At 43.7% G+C, this 25,860-nt stretch overlaps 1 protein-coding gene across 1 annotated transcript in view; it reads right to left on the minus strand.

Annotated features, from left to right (window-relative positions):
- Positions 1–25,860, minus strand: part of LOC136836328 (cyclin-dependent kinase 9-like) — a 286,298-nt gene that overhangs the window by 39,376 nt on the left and 221,062 nt on the right. The window contains exons 7-8 of the mRNA XM_067100490.1: positions 23,137–23,275; positions 14,396–14,566 (exon numbers count right to left, since the gene is read on the minus strand). Of these exons, the coding sequence (XP_066956591.1) occupies positions 14,396–14,566; positions 23,137–23,275 (310 nt within the window). The remainder of the gene's footprint in view (positions 1–14,395; positions 14,567–23,136; positions 23,276–25,860) is intronic.

Consider the following 25,860-nt stretch of genomic DNA (forward strand, 5'->3'; position numbering starts at 1 on the left):
AACAGTCTTCTTTCTTTTAGACTCTTTGCCAGAAGGCTTTGAAGGAGCAGGGTGTTTTTTTAGGAGGTGTTTTAGGGCCGAATACCGCTGATGCACAATGATAAAAAATCAAAACGGACAGAAGCATGGTTTCACAAGGTAAGATGCTGCAAACTTATACGCGCAATCTGAGGAGGATGCCGTGGAGTGGTCTCCCAGAATTCGGTGTTCACGAGTTGGTTGTGAATATTCAGCCAATCAGCGCCAAGTGAATAGCCAATGAGCGCCAAGGAAAATGAATGGTGCTTCTGGATTGGCTGCCTTGCAGATGACAGCCAATAGTGTGTCGAGTATCACTGGTCCTGGGTACACAGCGTCCAGCATTGCGATTTCTTTATATTTGCAGAGAGGTGGCTTGGGTGAAGCACTTTAAGAAAAACAAATATATATTATCGAAATTTTGCTGCGTTTACAGTAATACTTTGATCTTACACGATTCGAGTTGCGCGAATTCACACACACACGAACTTTTCACTGGAACCTAACTAATGGGCATACGCGATTTTTTCACAGACACACGAAATTCTCGAGAAACCCTGCAAAAGTGGGTGTTTAATTTTTGAAGTAATTTACAAGTTTTCATGCTTTTATGTGTAAAATCTGTATGAAAAATGCATTTCATTCTTTTATGTGTAAAATCTCTATGAAAAATGCATTTCATGCTTTTATGTGTAAAATCTGTATGAAAAATGCATTTCATGTTTTAATGTGCAAAATTTCTATGAAAAATGCATTTCATGCTTTCATGTGTAAAATCTCTATGAAAAATGCATTTCATGCTTTCATGTGTAAAATCTGTATCGAAAATGTATTATTTTTATTTTTGTATATGCATAAATATGATGCAAAGGTAATTTCAGCACATTCACTTAGTGTACTTTTACAAGATGTGATACCCATTTGCAAAGTTAGTGCACTTTTCAAAGATGATACCCCTAGAGAAAATGCTTGTTTAATGTTTGAAGTACATTTATAAGTTTTCATGCTTTTTTCTGAGTCCAGTCCCGTGTCAGCCGGTGAAATTCCATTGTAGCACGAATTTCTAGGTATAAAATGCTAGATATACCAGAGAAAAAGAGCTTTCAGGAAAGCTGGGGTTACTACCCCAGATCGAGCGTCTTCTCCAGGGAAGACGTCGGTATAACGAAGGGTGAGTGAAGGATCACTACCACGGAGTCTTACTCAAAGATTTCTCCCTATCAAAACCCCCAGAAGAGAGCGGTGAGCTGTTACAGCCCCTACACCCAAACACCCGCCAGCTCGGCGACACCAGCGCCACCTACCTCATTCCATTTTCTAGCACGTGATTGCTACCTTTTCCTTTTGTGCGCTCGTGCCTTTTTTGGATTTATTTTCATCTATCACCATGTCATCGAGCAGCTTTACCATCTCCAAGTTAAGTACCATCTTATTGTGGGGTTTTGTTCTATATTTTGGCTGTTATGGTCTCGTCTTTTCACAAATATTGAGATCTTATTATGACGCCACGGCGTCCTCCGCCAGCCATGTCGACCGCGAGGCGACCCCATCAGTTCTTTTCTGTTGGGGTTGTCTCCTTGTCGTTATAGATGTTATTTTTTGCCCCATGGTTCTCCTCCTGGCAGGTTCCCTGCGGTGGCCCCCCCTTTTTTCGAATTTTACATATTATTGGCCTGTCGGCCTTTGTGAGGGTGATGCCCCGTCCAGGTCCCCAGGTTGGGTTCCTTGTTATTCTTAGTCTGTATTAGGCTAATTGTTTTATTCTTGGCGATGGTGCTCTCTTTTTATTTTATTCATTGTTTACCTCCTCGTGGTGGCGGCAGCCTCAGATCTAACCGCTTCCCCGAGGTAGGCTACGCACCCTATTGAGCACATTTTTGTTTCCATGTTTATGTGTGATGGTTATTTAGTGGAGTAGGCTTGTTTTGCTTCCATCCCCTTGCCCTTGGCGTGAGATCCATCAGGTTGAGGGAGTTTTGGTTGCTGTTTCCTCCAGGGTCGTTTTTGGTGGGCAGAGTGAGCCCCTTAGTTCTCTTCCTTCCTTTGGGGGAATAGAGTTCTTTGGATGTGTCTCCTCTAGGCTAGTCGCCTTCTTGCCCCCTCTTCTCGGTCCCGGTTGGTTCTCGGCACAAAATTTCTCTCCCTGTTTGCTTCCTCCTCCCCTCCGCACTCCTTCCATTTTCCTAGCCTATACTAGGTTAGGTCCCTATTAGGCTTCGCCTAGTCAGGAGTCGGGCATCGAGGCTTGGTCGCTTCCCTCCCCTAGTAGTAGGCCACCCTCCTAAGTTTCATTATTCTTGGAGTGGTGTATGTGTGCAGTTGAGCGGGTGATATATTTCCCCCTGTCTCCTGTTCTCTTTCTTCGTAGCCTACCACTCTTCCCTACTCCACCCCCTCTCCCCCCACCCCTCCAGCCTTGCTCTACTCGTGCGGGTGACGCTAGATGGCGTTTTCTCCGAGTTCAGGGACTCCTCCATTTGGTAGAGGGATTCGCTCCCTCCCATACAGTCCCTAGCATCGCTGTGTTGGTGTTGGTGGTTCGTTTACTCGTAGTTCGAACGTGTTCGAACACTCTATCCCACACTTCTTTTCTCCCCGTCGGGTTACTTGGTTGGGTTATTATACTTGCTCCGGCTTATGTTATGTATATACGAGCATCTTGCCCACCTTGTTTCTCTGGCGGGGAAGTAAGAGAGGAAGGGATTCATATAATTATATAAGGGGAGCGGATCCCTCCGGTCTCCGGAGTAATTTGCCCTTCGTACCATCACTTGTTTAATGTTATTGTTTATGAATATACATATTTAGATAAGTGTGTTTATCCAACGGAGTACACACCTCATTTTTATATATACGTGAGTCCGGTTCTACACCCGGGGGTTCCGCCGTTATTTTTACTGGCAACCCTTGCGGTGAGTTCTTGTTGTCTCATACCTTTCATTCCCCGGAGTATTCCGGGGTCTGGAAGCTTTTTACCTTCCACTCTGTGTATTTTAGAGCTTATTGGCCTAGTTTATGATAAGGGATTTCTTCTCCACCGGAGTATTCCGGTTGTAGTCGAAATTCCCGGCCTTGCCGGCTTTAGATTGCTTAGAGTGGTAGGTTCATGTACTTTTTCCACTTACAGACTGTTCGCTGAGGAGCCGGGTGTACCGCCGCTCATTGCAACAACCTTACGGTCATAGTAGTGTGCCGGACCCACGCTGGTTGTGCGGTCCGGCTCGACGATCTTGTAGTCTGGCACCCTGATGGTTGTGAGGTTTGCTTCGCCTTGTGCGCAACCGTCCAGGATGAGTCGGTAAGTGACAGTCTTCCTCCGTTTTACGCTCCTCATATTGAATATTGTTTACATGGTTCCCGAACTGTTCTTTTGTTCTTGGCTAATTGCTGGTTTTCTTACAGGCGGACGAGTCCTCCAAGAAGTCTGCCTTGAAATCCCTCCGGCTTGGGTGGCTGGGTTTGGTAGGAATGTTCCGTCGGGAAGCCCTATGTCCTCGACGCGAAGTTGAGGGACCTGCTCTACCCCGGCGCACGGGTGGCGGCCGCGGTGCCTGAAGATCTTGCCACCCCCATCATCCAGCAGATCCGGGATGCGACCCAGCCACCCCAAGTGGATATCCTCTACGCCGAGGTTTCGGAGGACGTCGCCGCTTTAGACTTAGACCTGGAACCTATGAACACTGAGCAGGACCAGGTGGTAAGTAGCGAGGTAGGTGAGGTTGTTGGGGCGGGCCCCCTTTTTGACTCCCCAGCTTCTTCCATTTCTTCTTTTACAGGTTTTGTGAAGTCTTCCTCCTTGGGTGATAGAGCTCCATCAGCTATCCCCAAGTTGAAGTTGAAGACTTCATGGAAGGCGAAGGGCTATAAGTCCTCGTCTTCCAAGAAAGCATTGCCTTTCCCCCCGTCGAAGGCTAAGGTCTCAGCACCTGTAGCCTCTGGGAGCAAGTCTGGTTCCTCTGGCAAAGGCGCGAGTAAGAGGGCAGCAAAACCAAGCCCTCCTCGCCAGCCTGCCTTTAACGCGGAGGCCTTCGCGAACCAGCTATTCAAACGATTCACGGAGGATATTGACACTAAATTCACAAAGATCTCTGAAAAGTTGGCCAGTCATGACAATATACTGGCGGGAATGGCTCGCCCACCCGCAGCCGAACCCCAGTACGTCATCCCCGACACAGCGGACCTCCCGCCTTTCGATGTCGGGAACCCTTGGCGTTTCGCCCTCCGGGCCATCCAACATGATGGCAAACCATATTACTGTGATAGAGATAACAGTCGAAGGTCTTGGCACGAGACGGTTGGAGGAATTGGAGTTCTTCCCCGCCGATCTCTTGCCCCCCTACCCAGGCTTCGTGAGGTTAACAGAGGAAGCATGGGTACGTTCTGATAAGGTTCCTAGGGAGACTGTGATCGTCCCTAGGGACCAAGCTCAGTCGGGTCTCCAGTGCACTCTGACGGAGTGGCAGGCAGATAACACAAAGTTGACTCCTTTCAAGGGCAACTTCACCATGTTCGCCTTGGGAGACAACTTACCCACCCCCTGTTTGAACAAAGTCGCTCTGGCTACGGCCCGAGCGTGCTTCGAAGGTAACCCATTACCGCAGCTGAGGGAAACAGACCCCACTTCCCTGGTGTTCCCGGGAGGTGACGAGTTCTGGACGGATGCTCCGTCCACTTTCACTGTTGGGAAGTTGGACCCCTTCTGTGCTTCCTCACAGTTCAGTGAGCAGCTCCCCAAGCTGCCGGAATCTTTGCTAAAGGCGGAGTTTGATGCCCGGACTAAGCCCCGGTCCCTGAACTCCGTCTGCCTCACTGAAGCCACTGCCGACTCCTGCCATTTTTTCAAGTCTTGGCTAAGTCCCTGCTAGCTGGCTTTCAGTCTGACCTTTTCGAATTCATCATGGCCAGACTGGAATGCAGAAAATTCATTTTTGCTGATGCCACTATCCGTCACGAGCCTAACAAGCTCGTAAAGAGCTCGATCTGGGGGCCTAACCTCTTCCCAGAAGAAGAGGTTACGAATGTTATGGCTGAGGCTACAAGGGCCAACCAGAGTCTGCGCTCTCGCTGGGGCATTTCTGCCTACAAGCGCAAGACCCAAAATCTGGCGGCCCCAGGCGAGAGGAGGCAAACGTTTCAGGAGGCATAAGAGGCCCCACCATCAGGCGGTAGTCCAAGCCGTCCCGGTCTCGGCAGTGGCACAGCCCTCCACCTCAAAGGCTCACCCCAACAATATGTGCTGGTCCAACCAGCTCATTCCCTTGCTGCGCACCTCTCGTATGTTGCTTCGCCAGCATACAACCCCACCTATGAGGGCCGTGGATACTTTCACGGCCTTAATAGGATCGCAAGGGGGAAGAGGCAGGGCCTCATAGAGGAAAAGCCAACACCACCCCAAGAGGAAAACCTGGACGTGGTAGAGGGAACAAACCCGCTCCCTCCCCACTGAGAGAACACAGGTAGGTGGTCGCCTGTATTGGTTCAGGGACCAATGGACCTTCAGCCCTTGGGCACACAGCATTGTGTCCAAACGTCTAGGATGGAGCTGGATCAAGGACCCTCCTCCTCTGACCAGGTTTTACCAGCCACCCTCATCAATCCTACAGGATTACGTGGCAGAATTGCTCAACAAACAAGCAATAAAGAAAGTAAGGCACCTAAAGTTTCAAGGCAGGTTATTCACTGTTCCCAAAAAGACTCCGACCAGCAAAGAGTGATCCTGGATCTGTCGCGTCTAAATCTCTACATAAAATGCGACAAATTTCGCATGCTTACGGTGGTAGCTCAGGTACGGACTCTACTTCCGCGTGGAGCTGTCACCACCTCTATCGATCTTTCAGACGCTTATTATCACGTCCCGATTGCGCGAACTTCTCTCAGTTCCTCGGTTTCAGACTCGGGAATCAAGCCTACTCCTTCAGGGTCATGCCCTTCGGTCTAAACATTGCGCCCAGGGTATTCACCAAGCTGGCGGACACGGTAGTTCAACAACTCCGGTCCCGAGGGATATCTCTAGCAGCGTACCTAGACAATTGGATAATTTGGGCACCAACAGTTCTGGAGTGTCAGAAGGCTACGTCCATGGTCATCAACTTCCTGGAGTCGTTAGGCTTTCAACTGAACAGAGAGAAGTCCCGCCTGACTCTGGAGTCCCGGTTTCAGTGGCTGGGTCCCCAGTGGGATCTGTCCTCTCACACGTTATCTCTCCCGCCTCCCAAGAGGAAAGAGATAGCATCTCTCACCAGAAAATTTCTCAAAAAATCAATCAGCATCCCGCCGATCCCAAGAAAGAGTCCTTGGGTCTCTTCAATTTGCCTCAGTGATGGACCTGCTCTTAAAAGCGAAACTAAAAGACATAAACAGAGTGTGGCGGAGTCGAGCCAATGTCAAGCTCAGAGACAAGGTCTCCTCTATTCCTCGAATCTTAAAAACAAGACTGCGGCCTTGGGCCACAGTCAGAGGCCTGTCCAAGTCAGTTCCACTTCATTTTCCCCCTCCGGCACTAGTTGTTCACACGGACGCTTCCCTAAGCGGCTGGGGGGATATTCACCAAAACAAAAGTACAAGGAACGTGGTCCACTATGTTTCAGCAGTTCCATATAAACACCCTGGAAGCTATGGCGGTCTTTCTAACTCTAAAGAAAATCCGCCCCAACCGGATTCATATCAGGCTGGTATTGGACAGCGCAGTGGTAGTTCATTGCATCAACAGGGGCGGCTCCAAATCAGGTCGAGTAAACCAAGTAATGGTTGCTATCTTCTCCCTGGCGAACAAGCACGGCTGGCACCTGTCAGCCACCCACCTAGCGGGGGTACGGAACGTGGTGGCAGATTCCCTGTCCAGGGCTACTCCATTGGAGACGGAGTGGTCCCTGGACGGGGAATCCTTCAAATGGATTTGCCGCCAGGTTCCGGGTCTCCAAGTGGATCTGTTCGCGACGGAGAGCAACTTCAAGCTCCCCTGTTATGTGGCCCCGAACCTGGACCCTCAGGCGTACGCCACGGACACAATGACAGTAGATTGGAACAATTGGGAGAAAATTTATCTGTTCCTCCAATAAATTTACTGCTGAAAGTATTACACAAACTCAGGACATTCAAAGGTCAACCAGCCCTAGTAGCCCCTATTGGCCGAAGAGCAATTGGTTCCCTCTTCTTCAGGAACTGGGATTGCGGAGTCTTCGATTCCCAAGCCCATACTGACCCAGACAGTACAAACCAAGACTGTGTCAGCTTCCTCAAGAATTCAGAATGCCCTAGTTTTATGGACTTTATAAAATTCGCAGCCCAAAAGGAGCAAACATTGACCCTGTTAACACTCTGTTTCTAGAATCAGATAAAAGAGATTCTACTCTTAGACAGTATGACTCAGCAGTCAAAAAATTAGCCTCCTTCCTGAAAGCATCTGAAGCCAAAATCATGACGACTAATTTAGGAGTTTCCTTCTTTAGGTCACTGTTTGAGAAAGGCCTTGCTCTGGCCACTATTACCACAGCCAAGTCAGCCCTGAAGAAAGTATTTCTATACGGCTTTAAAATTGACCTTACAGATTCCTATTTTTCATCTATCCCCAGAGCATGCGCTCGTCTGAGACCCGTATCACGCCCACATTCTGTTACGTGGTTTCTCAATGACGTCCTTAAGTTAGCATCAGAGATGGACAACTTTCAATGCTCTTATCAGGATCTGTTAAGGAAGACTTTATTTCTGATTAGCTTGGCTTCAGGTGCCAGAATCTCAGAGCTATCGGCTCTCACTAGAGGTGATAATTTTGTGAACTTCCTCCCGTCCGGAGAGGTCCTCCTTTCCCTGACCCTAGATTCTTAGCCAAAAATGAAGACCCACAAGACAGATGGTCTCCTTGGAAGGTGGTGCCCTTCCACAAGACCAGTCTTTATGTCCAGTATATACACTTAAATCTTACCTTTAAGAACTCCACAGAGTAAGTCGGGTCCTCTTTTTATCAGGGAGAAAGGTGGTACTCTTTCACTGAATGCTATAAGACAACAGATTTTGTATTTTATTAAACAGGCCAACCCAGATTCAGTTCCTAAGGTTCATGATATTCGAGCAGTTGCTACTTCCATTAATTACTTTCATAATATGGACTTCTCAGAACTCTCTAAATACACGGGTTGGAAATCACCTCTAGTGTTTAAACGCCACTATTTAAAAAAAACGCTCAAGCCCTGAAATTTTCTACAATAGCTGTGGGAAGTGTCATCTCACCACCTTAACTAATCATATCCTTAATCCTCCCTTTCCCCCCCCGCCCGCCTGCCTCATTTGCTTCTCTGCTTATCCTCCTGGTTGATCATGCCTCACTGCCTGGCTCCTCATATTGATGTATCTGGTCTCTGTTGAGTGGAAACTGTAATCTGACATGTTATGATTGTATTTTCTTGTGGGGTACTGGGCGGTTTTTATTTTGCTCCATGTACCCCAGATATGTGTATATGTACTGTATATTTTATTTCCCGTTTGGTTTTGTCTCTTACGTGTTTAGCTTTAAGTTTACGTGTGTAGCTTTAAGATTGTATATGCCATTTAACCTATGCAAATTTCATATGTCGTTATGCTTTAGTAGTATTAAGTATTTTTGGGGCCTCTTCCCCGTCATGCCGGGGACTTCCCCCCTTTTTCGTAATATTAAGTTTTTGATGTGCCTTAGGTTTAGTGTTCTTGCTACATGTAAGAGATCCCCTGATTAAAACTACTTTCGTAATTTATGTTTTTTTCTTCAGATTACCTTGTTTCCTCGTAGTTTGCAGCCTTGGCATGATTCTCTATCACTATTTCACCGGCTGACACGGGACTGGACTCAGAAAAGGGATTTTGACAAAGGAAAAATCTATTTCTGAGGAAGGTCCCGTGTCACCCGGTGACCCTCCCTGACTCACCTATTGCTCCCCCCCCCTACTTGCACATGCCAAGTCTGGGGTTAGTGCTAGCCTGGAATGAGGTAGGTGGCGCTGGTGTCGCCGAGCTGGCGGGTGTTTGGGTGTAGGGGCTGTAACGGCTCACCGCTCTCTTCTGGGGGTTTTGATAGGGAGAAATCTTTCGAGTAAGACTCCGTCGTAGTGATCTTTCACTCACCCTTCGTTATACCGACGTCTTCCCTGGAGAAGACGCTCGATCTGGGGGTAGTAACCCCAGCTTTCCTGAAAGCTCTTTTTTCTCTGGTATATCTAGCATTTTATACCTAGAAATTCGTGCTACAATGGAATTTCACCGGGTGACACGGGACCTTCCTCAGAAATAGATTTTTCCCTTTGTCAAAATCCCTTAACTGTAAAATCGATATGGAAAATTTATATTTATATTTCTGTACATAAATATCATACAAGTATTATGTCCATTTGCAAAGTCTTTGTCACAAGGACTTTACATGACCTTAAGATGAGGTTGTTCGGTCGCACTCATTTGATAAAATGAATTCGTTCATGTAATATCAGAGATGTAACTAAGAGTTGTATATGTGTCATTCTTTGAAAATTACTCTGTTCACCGCGGAGAAAAGTGCTGGTGCAATCTGTATGTGCATGTAATTACAGCACGTTCAGTTGGTGTACTTTTACAAGATGTGATACCCTTAGTTACTGCATTTTTAAAAGATGATACCCTGTAGAAAGTGTGTTTAATTTTTAAGTTTTCATGTTTTTAGGTGTAAAATCAGAATGGAAAATTTGTATTTATATATTTGCATAAATACGACATACAAAAGCAGTACAGTTACTTTATTCTCAGTTTATTCTCTCTCTCTCTCTCTCTCTCTCTCTCTCTCTGTCTCTCTCTCTCTCTCTCTCTCTCTCTCTCTTCTCATTCATTAGTTAGCGCTCAAACATATTTCTACAACTTATTATTTCTCTGTGTACGTCATTACCTGTACAGTATATAATTTTAAATGATATTTTATGGAATTGTACTTTTGTTGACTGACACGACGTTTTGCCTAGTGACTCAAAGAAAACGGCTTTTACTCTAGGTGACAAAGAAAACGGCATCCTATGAATTAGGGGAAACATTAGTATACGTACGCACCTACTGTAAATGCGCTATTATGAAACTGTGCAGTACTCAATTTTTATGTCAACCATTTACTGTATTCCTTTTTTAAGGGTAATAAGCTAAATTTTGAATAAAATTACACTAACTTTAGTTCATTTAAAAGTTAACTTAATACTTTGGGAGCATAATTAGTACTTAAACTCTGGAAATAAACATTTATTAGCATTTTTAAAGACCATGCCAAACTTACGCAAAAATTTACCTTGCACGAGGGGCTCCGGAACTTAACCTCGCGTAATTTCGAGGTATGACTGTACGTTAATATATTACAGTACTGTAATATTTGAAAATTAATAAATCATTTTTAACTTACAAAATGTACTTACAGTGGTCATTAACCCTTAAACGCCTACTGGACGTACCATACGTCGACTAAAATTGTCTGTTGGGTGCCAAGTGGACGTACCGTACGTCGACTACAAAAAATTTCAACCTTCGGTCAACTTTGACTCGACCGAAATGGTCGAAAAACACAATTGTAAGCAAAAACTCTTACATTCTAGTAATATTCAATAATGTACCTTCATTTTGCAACAAATTGGAAGTCTCTAGCACAATATTTCGATTTATGGTGAATTTGTGAAAAAACTTTTTTCTTACGCCCGCGCAGTAACTCTGCCAAAAATTTCAGAAATTCTTTCGTCATTTTGTCGTAATTTTTGCACTGTTCTATATTAGCCATTACATAAAGTTTTATATATGAAAATGTGCGCAATTTCATGTAAAATACAGCAAAATACAACCCATGGTTTTAGCTTTTATCAGTTTGGAAATATTTTCATATAAACCACGATAACTGCCAAAATTTCAACCTTCGGTCAACTTTGACTCGACCGAAATGGTAAAAAAACACAATTGTAAGCTAAAACTTGCATTCTAGTAATATTCAATCATTTACCTTCATTTTGCAACAAATTGGAAGTCTCTAGCACAATATTTCGATTTATGGTGAATTTTTGAAAAAAACTTTTTCCTTATGTCCGCGCCAGAAATTCTTTTGTCACGCTGTTGTAATGTTTGCACCGTTTTATATTAGTCGTTACATAAAGTTTTATATATGGAAATGTGCGCAATTTCATGTAGAATACAATAGAAAATAACTCATGGTTGTAGCTTTTATCAGTTTTGAAATATTTTCATATAAATCACGATAACTGCCAAAATTTCAACCTTCGGTCAACTTTAACTCGACCGAAATGGTAAAAACGCAACTATAAGCTAAAACTTTTACATTCTAGTAATATTCAATCATGTACCTTCATTTTGCAACAAACTGGAAGTCTCTAGCACAATATTTCGATTTATGGTGACTTTCTGAAAAAAAAACTTTTTCCTTACGCTCTGCAGCGTAACTCGGCCAAACATCTCAGAAATTCTTTAAATCACGTTGTCGTAATGTTTGCATCGTTTTACATTAGTCGTTACATAAACTTTTATATATGAAAATGTATAATTTCATGTAGAATACAACAGAAAATAGCTCATGGTTGTAGCTTTTATCAGTTTTGAAATATTTTCATATAAATCACGATAACTGCCAAAATTTCAACCTTCGGTCAACTTTAACTCGACCGAAATGGTCAAAAAACGAAATTGTAAGCTAAAACTCTTACATTCTAGTAATATTCAATCGTTTACCTTCATTTTGCAATAAATTGGAAGTCTCTAGCACAATATTTCGATTTATGGTGAATTTTGAAAAAAACATTTTCCTTACGTCCGCTGTAACTCGGCGAACATCTCAGAAATTCTTTCAATCACGTTGTCGTAATATTTGCACCGTTTTATATTAGTCGTTACATAAAGTTTTACATATGAAAATGTGTGCAATTTCATGTACAATACAACAGAAAATAACTTATGGTTGTAGCTTTTATCGGTTTTGAAATATTTTCATATAAATCACGATAAATAGAAAAAATTAGACTTTCGGTCAACTTTAACTCAACCGAAATGGTCAAAAACTGCAATTGTAAGCTAAAACACTTACAGTCTAGTAATATTTAATCAATTAACTTCATTGTTCAACAAACGGGAAGTCTCTAGCACAATATTTCGATTTATGGTGAATTTTTGAAAAAATTTTTTTACGTCCGCAGCTTTACAATTTAATTCATGCATCATTTTGTGATAATATTTTCTCTGTGTTGCTTTGATCGTTTTACAATTTTTATATACCAAAATCATCGCAATTTAGTGTACAATACAAAAAAAAACAAAATAACCCGTTAGCTTTAACCGTTTTGCTCACAGCGCGATTTGTATAAAATTATATATGAAAAATTTTTTTTGCGGTCATATATTTCAATATTTATATATGATGATATTTTTTTTCATTTCTGATGGTTGCATACTAAACTTCAGGCAAAGACAAAAAAAGTAGCGAAAAATGGACTTTTAATCTTAAAAACTAAGCGTGCTGTGATTTTTTGAAAAAAACTTTTTTCCGCTTCGGCGCTAACTCACCGAACACCGCCGGCATACGGGAGACGTTTTTGTAAATAGAGGCTCGGCGTTTAAGGGTTAATATATACTTTACATACATGAAAATGCTACGTACCGCAGATGTAAACATACGTACCCTGCAGTATTCCTGTTGTCTTACGTATTTTAGATATGCTCTACGTACTACCCGTAGTACTGTACTGTACTATGTATCATCCTAAAACACTTTTTGTATGTAATATTTAAAAATCATCTTACAACAAAACATTTTATAAAATGTACGTACTGTATGCGCAGATCAGTGTTAGCATATGTAAGCGCAACCAGTAGTACCATGCGTATATCGTAGTGGCAAATTATCGGCAAATGACCCAATATAACCCGTTTTATTGCTATCTCATGTTTGTGTGTTTTGCGTGTACAGTACTATGGCCTAAAAATATTTTTTGAAATTGTGCATTAAGATGTCCTCTGAATGCTCTGCTTCTTCTAAGGCCTCTGGCCAATAGCCTACAATTACTGTAATTACTGATGAGAAGAAAGTGCTGTAGATGATTGTTTTGTTAAGAGAGGGCAAAAGTCAAGGAGAAGTAGCAGCCCATTACAGCATGACATTAACTGCGGTCGCCCGCATTGAGCATGAACAAGGTAAAATACTCATGCAGCCCTACTGTACCACCTTTGTTGCCATGTTCAAATACCGTAACATGACAGGCCTCCCGTCATTCATCGTACTGCACAACTAATTCATCATCATCATCATCTACAGTATACTGAAATCAACATTCATCACCAGTTACTACCCGTATGATTTAACTTTACACTATTATTTATTATTACTGAGGTACCCAGTGTAGTATTACATAATATTATTATTTAATTTCTGTTACTATTATATGTACAGTACTGTAGTACAGTATTATTATTGATGATCATGATTATTGAATGTTACACAATAAATATGAAAATACAGAATACTATTGCTATACAAAAAAGAAAAAAAATCTGCATCCGCGAATATGGAGTTTCCTGTGAATATTTTTATAGGTATGTTCCATGGAAAAACCCGCGAATGCGTGAGTTTCCCGCGAAAATTTTTTAGACAGGCTCCATACAAAAACCTGCGAGTGGGTGAGTCCGCGAACCTTGAGAACGCGAATACGGGGGGTTTACTGTACTTGGTAGGTTATGTTGAAAAATGTTTATTTTGCTCAGAACTGTGTCGCTGCAAATTACAACTTGAACGAATACTGTAAATCTTACTACTGCATTTAAATATCAATGATTTCAGAATCATAGAATATGATTGAAAGTTATAGGAAAGCATGCAAAAAACAAACACAATAAGACTGAAGCTCCTCCCCCTTCTAAAGTTGCCAGATGTCGCATTACTGAGCAATATATGTCTCAAGATTTTAAAAAACTGTATCCTAACTTTCCTTGCCAAGTGTACATTCCCCCTTGAAGTTTCAAGGCACACTGATCCACCTCTGTCCCATCGTCTGACCCGTACTGAGCTACTAGAGTTGCCCTAAGTCATTTTATGGCCCACTGAAGTGATATGAACATTTTCCCCGCTAAATTCATGCAACCTGTATGGCACGAAATATTAATACTCATATGAGTTAGCATGGTGTTCACTCAAAACCTATTATAGTTCCTTATATGATCATGTCCGTCTAGTAAGGGTTAATCTTTCAGCAAAGAATAAACAGCTGAAAAAGAATTAGCAATTAAGTCTATGAAAGACTTAGTATATCATCAAAAACAAACAACTCCCAAATTTTCAGTAAATCTCAAAAGGAAAAGCCTTCCATATTTTAAAGTCTAATTGTTATACAAAAAAAGCAATACCAAGCCGCATTACCTGACTATCTCGAACATAATGATGAAGTCTTTCAATGACTCTACGTTTTTGTCCCCGGGCCAGTTCCATTTTGGTATATAGATCTAAATTTTCTACAGTTGGCCACACTTCTGGTGTTATAGACCCACACAGCTTTGTGATAAGGGCAAGCTGGTGTTGTTCTGTACTACCCTGAAAGTAAACGAGCATTAGGAAGAATGACTGTACTTTAAATAAGTCTATTAAACTAAAAAATGTAACAAAATCACTGGTTTTATTGATTGTAATTTAAATTGCAGTTTATCAAACTAACAGATGTAAAAAAAATAATTGGTTTTATAAAAAAAAATGCCAATAACAAAAAACCATTCATTCCCAAATGCTAAGAACTAAGTTAAAAGCATTCAAAATACTAAAGCCTTTGACCACAATTCAGGGATGAAGCTGCTAACAATATACTCTGCCCAGAGCAATATGTAGTGCACAGCATCTCTGGTATTTTAAGAAGGATAGTTTAAGATGGACATTTTTTTACCTTATGGCTGAGCTATGAGAGTTAGTTTTCTGCAGTTGTTTTTTTATACCTCCTGACCATAACAATGACAGAAAAGAGCAGGGGTGGGGCTTTAACTTCACACATAAGGTAACTTACTCTACTCTAACATTTTTTCTTTTACTAAAACCAAAGATAAGTTTTGACAACTACTGAATCTTTCATTTTACAAAATCCAAACTAATTGTTGACATGGAAATTTTCAAATATAATTCTACAAATTGAAACCTACCAAATTAAAACACCAACTGTTAATTCATCAAGCATTTTGGTCTTAATCTCAGGCTAGGAACATCATAATACTACATTACCTACTGCTTGTATTCATCACCTGATAAAATATTCTAACATCAATGAAATGTTCCAAAACCTCTCATTTCTGAGTTCGTCCCTGTGTCACCCGGTGAAATTCCTTCTTGCACGAATTTCTAGGTATAAATATTGCTAAATATACCAGAGAAAAAAGTTATCAGGAATGCTGGGGTTACTACCCCCAGATCGAGCGTCTTCTTATATCAAGAAGGCGTCGGTCTGGAGAAGGGTGAGTGAATAAATCACAGCCACAGAACCACACTCGAAAGATATCCCAATGGCAAAATCCCCCGGAAGAGCGAGGAGCCGTTCCAGCTCCCCACTCACCCGCCCGCCAAGCGGCGACCCCAGCGCCATCTGAACTCATTCCTTTTCTAGCATGTGATTGTTTTCACTGTTTTTCTGGTGGCTTGTGCTTTTGGCTGTTTTTTCCTGTTATCAACCATGTTGTCGAGCAGCTTTACTGTATCCAAGTTAAGTACCATCTTATTGTGGGGTTTTTATGATAAGTTTGGCTGTTTCAGCCCGTATTTATTAATTATACGTGGTTTTGTTATGACGCTACGGCATCCCCCAGCCAGCCCTGTTGTCTGCGAGGTATGCTCGTCCAGCTTGTTCTGTTTGGGCTTTTCCTTGTCGGCTCTTGCTTATTTTTATGCCCCTAGGATTCATCCTGGTGGTTTTCCCTAAGCTGGGTTGTTTCGGTGTTTCTCAAACGATAATTTTGTTGACCGTATCATTGGGGTTCCCACAATGGGCTCCCGTCATCTTCCCGCTTAGGTGACTCCCAGGATGTTTCCCCTTGGACAGTTTTAGCTTTATAATTATTATATTATTATTTTGTTAGTGCTTGACATCATGTTTTTAACTGTTTACTATTATTTTGTTACCAAAGCGTCAGGTTCAGTTTCACTATTAACTTCCTGGTGGTTTATGCACATATGATGGTGATTTATTATTCTGGTTATCTTATTATTGTGCCTAGTGTATATTAGGCTTGTTATTGCACCCTTGGCCTCCTGCTCTCCCTTTCACCTGGGTTAGGTTAGGCTCAGCAGGTGGAGGGAGTTTCTGTTGTTGTTCCATCCTCTGACCGTGGCTTGGGGTTGTGGAGTGAGCCACATAGTCTCCCTTCTTTCACGGAGGGGTTGAGGTTTTTTCTGTGGGTGTGTCTCCTCCATGCTTTTATAGCATTCCCTTCCGTTCTGGTTGGTCTTCAACACGCTCTCCGTGTTGTTTCCTCATCCCTCCCTTTCCTTCTCCCCTTTTATGTCATTATTATGTGTGGGGTGAGAGTTGGAGACCTTTAGCCGCTTTCCCTTCCCTTTCGTTAGTGGCCATTCTCTCCAGCTAGTATTTTCTAGGGTGTTGAGCGGGTGAAGGCATCTTCCCCAGTCTCCTGTTTTCCTCTGATCTGGCCTACTCCTTCCTTTTCCCACACCCCACCCTACCCTGGCCTACCCTGGTCCAGCTTTTTGTCATCTCGCACGGTGACGTCGGTTATCCGACGACCACCCCGAGTTGTGAGATCTTTCCTGGTGGAGGGATTCGCTCCCTCCCAGGGCTGGTCCCCGATGGCATTTTGCTGAGCTCAGTGTCTCGTTAACCCGCTCTCCTAGGATCGAGCAGGTGTTCGAACCTTCTCAGGGTTACTTTTCTCAGCCTTGTTCCGCGTTCGCTCCGGCGTTCGGGATACTCTAGTTGGGTTGACTGGCGCTTACACCTGCCCTTGTGGATTTGTGGTGTTTTGTAGCCTCACCCTTCTTTTGTTCTCTAGTGGTTGAGGCTTGGGATCCCCCAGAGGGGGTGGTGCTGGACTCCGGGGAGTGTGGAATTTTGTACCATTGTTAACCGATTATATTACCATCCTCTGTATATGCATGCATTTATTTTGCTTCCGGCGGCTCACCCCGCCGTCGGATTTATAATTATTTCTGTTATTGTTATTAGAGTCCGGTGATCTTATCCTTAGGTTCCGCCATCTTATTCCCGGCACCCCTTGTGGTAAAGGTCCGTTGATTCAGCTCCCTCCTTCCGCCGGAGTATTCCGGCAGTCGGGGGCTTTTTTTGCTTACCCTAATTTTAAGTTACTTTTCTGGTAGGCCGTCTCTGACGGGGTTTTCATTCGCCGGAGTACTCGGTGGTGCAACTTGAAAATACCTGCGCCTGCTTAGTTTAAGTTTCTTAGAGTGGGAGGTTCATTTACTGTTCACACTTACAGACTGTTCGTTGTGAGGAGCCCGGGTGTACCGCCACCCTTCACCAACCCTACGGGCATGTGGTGTGTCGGACCCATGCTGGCTGTGCGGTCCGGCTTGATGACCTAATCGTCTGGCATCCGGAGGGCTGTGAGGTTTGCTTCGCGCTTTGCGGGTGCATCCAGGACGAGTCGGTAAGCTGCTTTCTTTCATTCTTCATGATAGTTACAGTTTGCTGCGTTGCTATATTTTATGTTTTAACGCTTATATAGTTTACGGTATATTAGCCCCTCCTTGATTCCCTGCTCCCCCCTTTCAGGCCGATGAGTCCTCCAAGAAGGAGGCCCTAGAGTCTCTCCGCGCCTGGGTGGCTGGGTTTGGGAGGAACGTCCCGTCGGGGAAGCCCTATGTCCTCGACGGGAAGCTGAGAGATCTACTTTACCCCGGAGCCCGGATCGCTGCGGCCGTACCTGCTGATGTGGCCGCACCTATCATCGAGCAGATCCGGGTCGTAACCCAGCCACTCCTAGAAGATCCCCTTTACGCGGAGGTTTCGGAGGACGTCGCCGCTCTGGACTTGGACCTGGAGCCCATGAACACCGAGCAGGACCAGGTAGGTAGAGAGGTAAGTGAGGCAGTTGGGGCGGGCACCCTCTCTGATTCCCCTTCATCCTCTGTCTCTTCATTTCAGAGCTTTGCTAAGTCTTCTATCTTGAGGGACAGCGCTCCATCTACTGTCCCCAAGTTGAAAACTTCGTGGAAGGCGAAGGGCTTCAAGTCCTCGTCTTCCCGCAAGCCATCCCCTTTCCCCCCGTCGAAGCCAAAGGTTGCTGAACCTGTGGCCTCCGGGAGCAAACCAGGTACCTCGGGCAAAGGAGCGAGTAAGAGGGCGGCCAAACCCAGCCCTCCTCGCCAGCCTGCCTTTGACCCTGAGGCGTTTGCGGGGATGTTACTTGAGAAGTTCTCTTCGGAGGTGGAGGCCAAGCTCTCTAAGCTGACGGAGAGGCTGCAGAGTCAGGAGAATCTTCTTGCCGATATGGCACGCTCCGGTGGGGCCGGACCGCAATACCAGATCCCTGACACTGCTACCCTCCCTCCTTTTGATGTTGGGAACCCGTGGCGTTTTGCTCTTCGCGCTATTCGCCATGAGGATACCTTAACCATTGAAGGACTAGGTATCAGACGCCTGGAGGAGCTGGAGTTCTTCCCGGCGGATCTCTTGCCCCCCTACCCAGGCTTCGTTAGGCTGACGGAGGAAGCTTGGGTACGATCGGACAAGGTCCCTAAGGAGACGGTAATCTTCCCTAGGAATCAGGCGCAATCTGCTCTCTTGCGCACCTTCTCCGAGTGGTGGGTGGAGAACACGAAGTTGACCCCCTTCAAGGGCAACTACATGATGTTTTCCCTCGGGGATAACCTACCCATTCCCTGCCTGAACAAGGTTGCTATCGCAACCGCTCAGGCTTGCTTGGATGGCAAACCCTTGCCTCAGCTTAAGGAATCAGACCCTACATCTCTGATCTTCCCAGGGGGTGATGACTTCTGGAAGGACGCTCCGTCCACATTTACTGTTGGTAAATTGGATGTAGATTGCGCGTCGAACCAGTTTAGTGAGCAGCTTCCTAAGATCCCGGAAGCTCTCCTGAAGGCTGAGTTCGAGGCACGGTGTCGTCTGAGCCGGTCTCTGAACTCGCTGTGCCTTTCAGAAGTGACCGCCGTCTCCTTTGCTGAGGAGCCCTTGTTTCAGGTCCTGACTAAATCCCTGTTAGCAGGGTTCCAGTCGGACCTGTACGACTTCATGGTGGCAAAGATGAACTGCCGTAAGTTCATCTTCACTGATGCCACCATTCGTCATGAGCCTAATAGGCTCATGAAGAGCTCATTCTGGGGGGAAAATCTTTTCCCAGAAGACGAAGTCTCCGGTGTCCTGGGTGAGGCAACCAGGGCCAACCAGAGTCTGCACTCCCGGTGGGGTATCTCCGCCTTTAAGCGGAAGGCCCCGGAGTCTAGCGGTTCCCAGAATAAGCCTGGGAAACGTTATAGAAGGCATAGGAGACCACAACACCAGACAGTAGTTCAGGCAGTTCCGGTCTCAACGGTGAACCAACCGTCCACCTCCAAGGCTCAACCCCAACAGTATGTGCTGGTTCAACCAGCCCAATCCCTTGCTGCGCCTACGTACGTCTCCTCACCGTCGTACAACCCTACCTATGAAGGCCGTGGGGTCTTTCACGGCCTTAATAGGAGCGCAAGGGGGGGTAGAGGCCGAGCTCCCTACAGAGGTAGAGCTGGATCCATCTCCCGGGGGAGAAGTGGCCGTGGTAGAGGGAACAAACCTGCTTCCTCCCATTGAGACCAGTCAGGTAGGTGGACGCCTATACTGGTTCAGAGACCAGTGGTCCTTCAGTCCTTGGGCACACAGCATTGTGTCCAAGGGCCTGGGTTGGAGCTGGATCAGGGACCCTCCTCCCCTGACCAGGTTTCATCAACCCTCCTCCAAAGCTCTACAGGACTTTGTGATGGAGCTTCTCAACAAGAGAGCAATAAAGAAAGTGAGGCACCTCAAATTTCAAGGCAGGCTGTTCACTGTCCCCAAGAAAGATTCCGGCCAGCAAAGAGTGATTCTAGATCTGTCGCGTCTAAATCTCTACATACAATGCGACAAATTTCGCATGCTTACAGTTGCCCAAATCACGGACTCTACTGCCGCGTGGAGCCGTCACCACCTCTATCGATCTTTCAGACGCTTATTATCACGTCCCGGTTGTGCGGAACTTTTCTCCTTCCTGGGTTTCAGACTAGGAAACAGGCCTACTCCTTCAGGGTCATGCCCTTCCGGGCTCAATATAGCCCCAGGATATTCACGGCTGGCGGAAACAGTTGTCCAGCAGCTACGGTCCCGGGGGATCTCTGTAGTAGCATACCTGGACGATTGGTTAATTTGGGCCCCATCCATACAGGAGTGTCGGAAGGCTACAGCTATAGTGATCGAGTTCCTGGAGTCCTTAGGCTTTCAATTGAACAGGGAGAAGTCCCGCCTGACTCCGGAGTCTCGGTTTCAGTGGCTGGGTCTCCAGTGGGACCTAACCTCATACAGGCTATCCCTTCCGCCGGCCAAGCGGAGGGAGATAGCCGCCGCTACCAGAAAATTTCTGAAGGGCAAAGCGGCATCCCGCCGGTCTCAAGAGAGGATTCTCGGCTCTCTTCAGTTTGCTTCAGTAACAGACCTGCTCTTGAAAGCAAGACTAAAAGACATAAACAGAGTGTGGCGGAGACGAGCCAATGTCAGGCTCAGAGACAGGGTCTCTTCAATCCCACAAATCTTGAAGACAAGACTTCACCATGGTCCGTAGTCAAAGGCCTTTCAAGTCTGTCCCCTTCAATTTCCTCCCCAGCTCTGGTAATCCACACAGACGCTTCATTAAGCGGCTGGGGAGGGTACTCACCAAAACAAAAGTACAAGGGACATGGTCTACAATGTTTCGACAGTTCCATATAAACACCTTGGAGGCTATGGCTGTGTTTCTAACTCTGAAGAAACTTTGCCCGCCGCCAGATTCACATCAGGCTGGTGTTAGACAGCGCCGTGGTGGTTCATTGCATAAACAGGGGTGGTTCCAAATCAGGTCGCAGTAAATCAGGTGATGTTAGCCATCTTCTCCCTGGCGAACAAGCACGGCTGGCATCTGTCAGCCACCCACCTTGCGGGGGTGCGGAACGTGGTGGCAGATTCCCTGTCCAGAACTACTCCGTTGGAGACAGAGTGGTCTCTGGACGGGGAATCGTTCAATTGCATATGCCACCGGGTTCCGGGACTCCAAGTGGATCTGTTCGCCACAGAGAGCAATCACAAGCTTCCCTGTTATGTAGCTCCCAATCTGGATCCCCATGCCTACACCACGGACGCAATGACTATAGATTGGAACAATTGGGAGAGGATCTACTTGTTTCCCCCAATAAACATGTTGTTGAAAGTACTACACAAACTCAGGTCATTCAAGGGCCAACTAGCCCTGGTAGCGCCCCATTGGCTGAAGAGCAACTGGTTCCCTCTGCTTCTGGAGCTCAAGTTGCGGTGTCATCGGATACCCAAACCCAGACTGACCCAAGTAGTACAAACCAAGACTGTGTCAGCTTCCTTAAGAATTCAAAATGCCCTAGTTTTGTGGACTTTATTATAAAATTTGCTGCTAAAAAGGGAGCAAACATTGACCCTGTTAACACTCTGTTTCTAGAATCCGATAAGAGAGATTCTACTCTCAGGCAATATGATTAAGCAGTCAAAAAATTAGCATCCTTTTTGAAGGCATCTGAAGCTACGACTATGACAACTAACCTAGCGGTTACCTTCTTTAGATCATTGTTTGAAAAAGGCCTAGCTCCGGCCACTATTACTACAGCTAAATCACCCTTGAAGAAGGTATTTTTGTATGGCTTCAAGATTGACCTTACAGATTCATACTTTTCCTCCATCCCTAGAGCATGCGCCCGTTTGAGACCGGTAACACGCCCACATTCGGTTACCTGGTTCCTAAACGATGTTCTAAAGTTGGCCTCTGATATTGATAACTCACAATGCTCTTATTTGGATCTGTTAAGGAAGACTTTGTTTTTGATTAGCTTAGCTTCAGGTGCCAGAAATCACCTCTAGTGTTTAAACGCCACTATCTAAAATCACTCGAAGCTCTGAAATTCTCTACAGTGGCTGTGGGGAGTGTCATCCCCCCACCTTAATTATCCTTAACCCTAATCCTTTCCCCCCGCCCGCCTGCCTCATTTATTTCTCTGCCTGTTCTCCTGGTTCAATCATGCCTCACTGCCTTGCTCCTCAATATTGATACTAGTATTGCTATTATTATTGTTTGTCTTGGTGATTGTGTTCTGTTATGCTGTGTATTTAGATTTAAGCCTAGAGGTACTTGTGTTATTTTATTTTATGCTTTGTGTACCTCACATTTTGATATTGTTTAAGGTATATTATGTACTCCCTTATGTATAATTTATGTGTACCTATCTATATCATTGTATTGTTGGGTGTTTTTATTCCACCCGTAATTACCTGTAATTTGTTTATCTTTGCTTTGCTGAGATTGCATATTAAATCTAATTTGTTCATAGCATGTGTTTTTGTTCATGATCACCTTTTGTTTATTTTGTATCTTGGCAGGCTTGGCATGATTCTCCTTTACTATTTCACCGGGTGACACAGGGACGAACTCAGAAAAGGGATTTTGACAAAGGAAAAATCTATTTCTGAGGGAGGCCCTGTGTCACCCGGTGACCCTCCCAGTATCTGGTTTCCCCCCCTGCTTTGGCATGCCAAGCCTGGGGGTGGTGCTAGACTGGAATGAGTTCAGATGGCGCTGGGGTCGCCGCTTGGCGGGCGGGTGAGTGGGGAGCTGGAACGGCTCCTCGCTCTTCCGGGGGATTTTGCTATTGGGATATCTTTCGAGTGTGGTTTTGTGGCTGTGATTTATTCACTCACCCTTCTCCATACCAACGCCTTCTTGATATAAGAAGACGCTTGATCTGGGGGTAGTAACCCCAGCATTCCTGATAACTTTTTTCTCTGGTATATTTAGCAATATTTATACCTAGAAATTCGTGCAAGAAGGAATTTCACCGGATGACACAGGGCCTCCCTCAGAAATAGATTTTTCCTTTGTCAAAATCCCTTTTTTACTGGAAAAAAAAATTACCTGTAATATTGGTGTTCGAGTCCACATCTCTGCCATGATGCATCCTGCTCCCCACATATCGACTGGGGGACCATAATTTCTTTCTCCTAGTAATAGTTCTGGGGGTCTATACCACAGTGTTACAACTCGATTTGTATACCTGTATAAAAGATTAAAATGTTGGTTACAAGAAAATATTTATTGTAAACAAGTGTCAAGTTATTATTATTATTATTAAAACAATTTAGCCAGACCACAGAGCTGACTATCAGCTCTCATAGGGCTGGCCTGAAGGATTTGGATGAAATGACATGTCTAGGCTAGAAGCCTAACACTGGGACCAAATAGGTAATTTGATATAGTGATGAATGAATGAGAATGAAATTAAAAACTGCACAAAGGCACACGCTCTCATACTGCAACACACTCACACAATAAATATATACATACTCACGTTTCCACATATACTCACTAAAAAGGTATATTAAAATTTAAAATAAATTTATTAAAATTTTAAAATTTAGTTGTTTTAAAATTCAATAGACCCCTAAGGGTTTTCAGTATTTCTATTATTTGCTTTTTATATTTTATCAATTAAATCACAGCTCCTTATGAACATTAAAATTGGTATTACTGAAAATGTAATAGATTCTGACAAAATTTCCTTCACTGATCTATTTCCAAAGTTTGATAATCGCTGCAGGTTATATTTTGGACATTCACACAATACTGTACATGTTTCACAGTTATCAACACTTCGCAATCTGGGCATTTGGGAGAAGGGCCACATGGACTGTTCATTAAGTGTCCATGTGTCAAACGAGTATGGCCTATTCGAAGACGCGCCAGAATTACTTGTGTGTCTCTCTCTGATATGATGAACTCCATTTTCCAACACTGGATTTTATCTGTTTTAATTTATTATTTTCAGGTTCTTCATTCCATATATTTTGCCATTTACTTACAATGATTGTTTTTATATATCTTATATAGTCACTAATAGGGATGTCTACATTTGCTCTTGTCATGTGGACTGCTTCTTTAGCTGCTTTATCAGCCTCTTCATTTCCTTTAATCCCTACATGGGCAGGGATCCAACATATTTCAATATTTTTTCCATTATTATACAATTTATGGAGTGAAAACTTAATTTGTTGTACAATATTATTTTTTTTTATTATAGCTTTGAATGGCTTCTATAGCGCTTCTGGAGTCGCTATAAATCACAAAATTACATGAGGCTCATGTTATTGCACATAACTCAGCTGTAAATACCAAGGCATTATCTGGTAGAGCGAACTGATACGTTTTGTCTGGGGATAATGCAGCATATCCCACTCCATATTGTGACTTAGATCCGTCGGTGTATATTGCGTAATGTGGACCTTTTCAGATTATATGCTCAACTGTATGTTGTCTATGGTGTTCTGGGGCATATGAATAACTTTTTGATAAATATTTTAAGTGTGTATAACTCACTTTATTCATTGTCCAAGGAGGAGGTAATTTTAATATTAAAGGTATATAATTGTACATTTATATTTAGCGACTCAACAATCTTCCAACTCTCATTGGGAAAGGAAGTGGATGACTGCTTACAAACACATCTCTTAATCCAAATAATTTTTTGTTTGGAGAATCATTTGTCTGAATTCTCAGAGCACTCTTCATTGTTACTAGCTCTCTATGGAGAGAGAGAGGTAGTTCACCACATTCAACTTGTAAAGAAGATGTTGGTGATGATCGAAAAGCTCCTGAACATATTCTAAGGCCTTCATTATGAACTGGGTCTAACATTTTCAGCATTGCGTCTGATGCCAAGCCATATATTTCGCTTCCATAATCAATGATAGACAGCACTGTTGCTTTATACAGTAAAGTAAGGGTATGTCTATCGGCTCCAAGTAGTGTTCGATAGTTTTTTAATTAGGTTTAATGCTCTTTTACATTTTGATTTCATGTATGTTATGTGGGCTTTCCAGTTCAAGTGAGTATCAAATACTAATCCCAAAAATTTTGCTGTTTGGCCAATTGGTATGGAATGATTTCTGATTTTTAAATCTATTTCTTCATCTTTTTTCCACTTTTTATTTTTATAAAACATTACTGCAGGAGTTTTTTGTATAGAAAATTTGAAGTCTACAGATGAGGCCCTTCATCTATTTTTATTATATATTTATTTATGATTCGCTCTGCATGTTTTATGTGAGATGCTGAATAATATATGGCAAGATCATCCATATACAAGTTATTTTTGATTCCGATAGGTATATTATTACTGATATCATTTACTGCTAAAGTAAACAGTGTGCCACTAAGGACGCTTCCTTGTGGAACACCATTTTCAAGTGGAAATGTACTTGACAATACATCATCAATTCTCACTTGAAAAGTGCAATTTGTTAGAAAGTTTTGGATAAACCTAGGTAAATGTAACATTTTTAATATTGCATATCTCCCTGTAGTATCATATGCCTTTTCAGTGTCAAAAAGACGGCTATATTAATTTGTTTTTGTTCAAATCCTCTTCATATGTGGTCTTCCAAGTCAGACAGAGAATCCAGTGTTCTCAAACTGAGTGGGAGTCAGAATTTATTTTCTTGAATGTGCCATGTTGGTTTAACCCACGCCTCCAGTCTCTCAGGAGGCGTGGGTTCGGATCCCACCGCTGCTACCATTTGCAATGCCTTTCTTCTTTTTGCTGTATGTTTTTTTAGTCTATCACTTCTTACCTTGTTATTCTCA

This window comes from Macrobrachium rosenbergii, chromosome 4, assembly GCF_040412425.1.
Source record: "Macrobrachium rosenbergii isolate ZJJX-2024 chromosome 4, ASM4041242v1, whole genome shotgun sequence".
Classification (NCBI taxonomy): Eukaryota; Metazoa; Arthropoda; class Malacostraca; order Decapoda; family Palaemonidae; genus Macrobrachium; species Macrobrachium rosenbergii.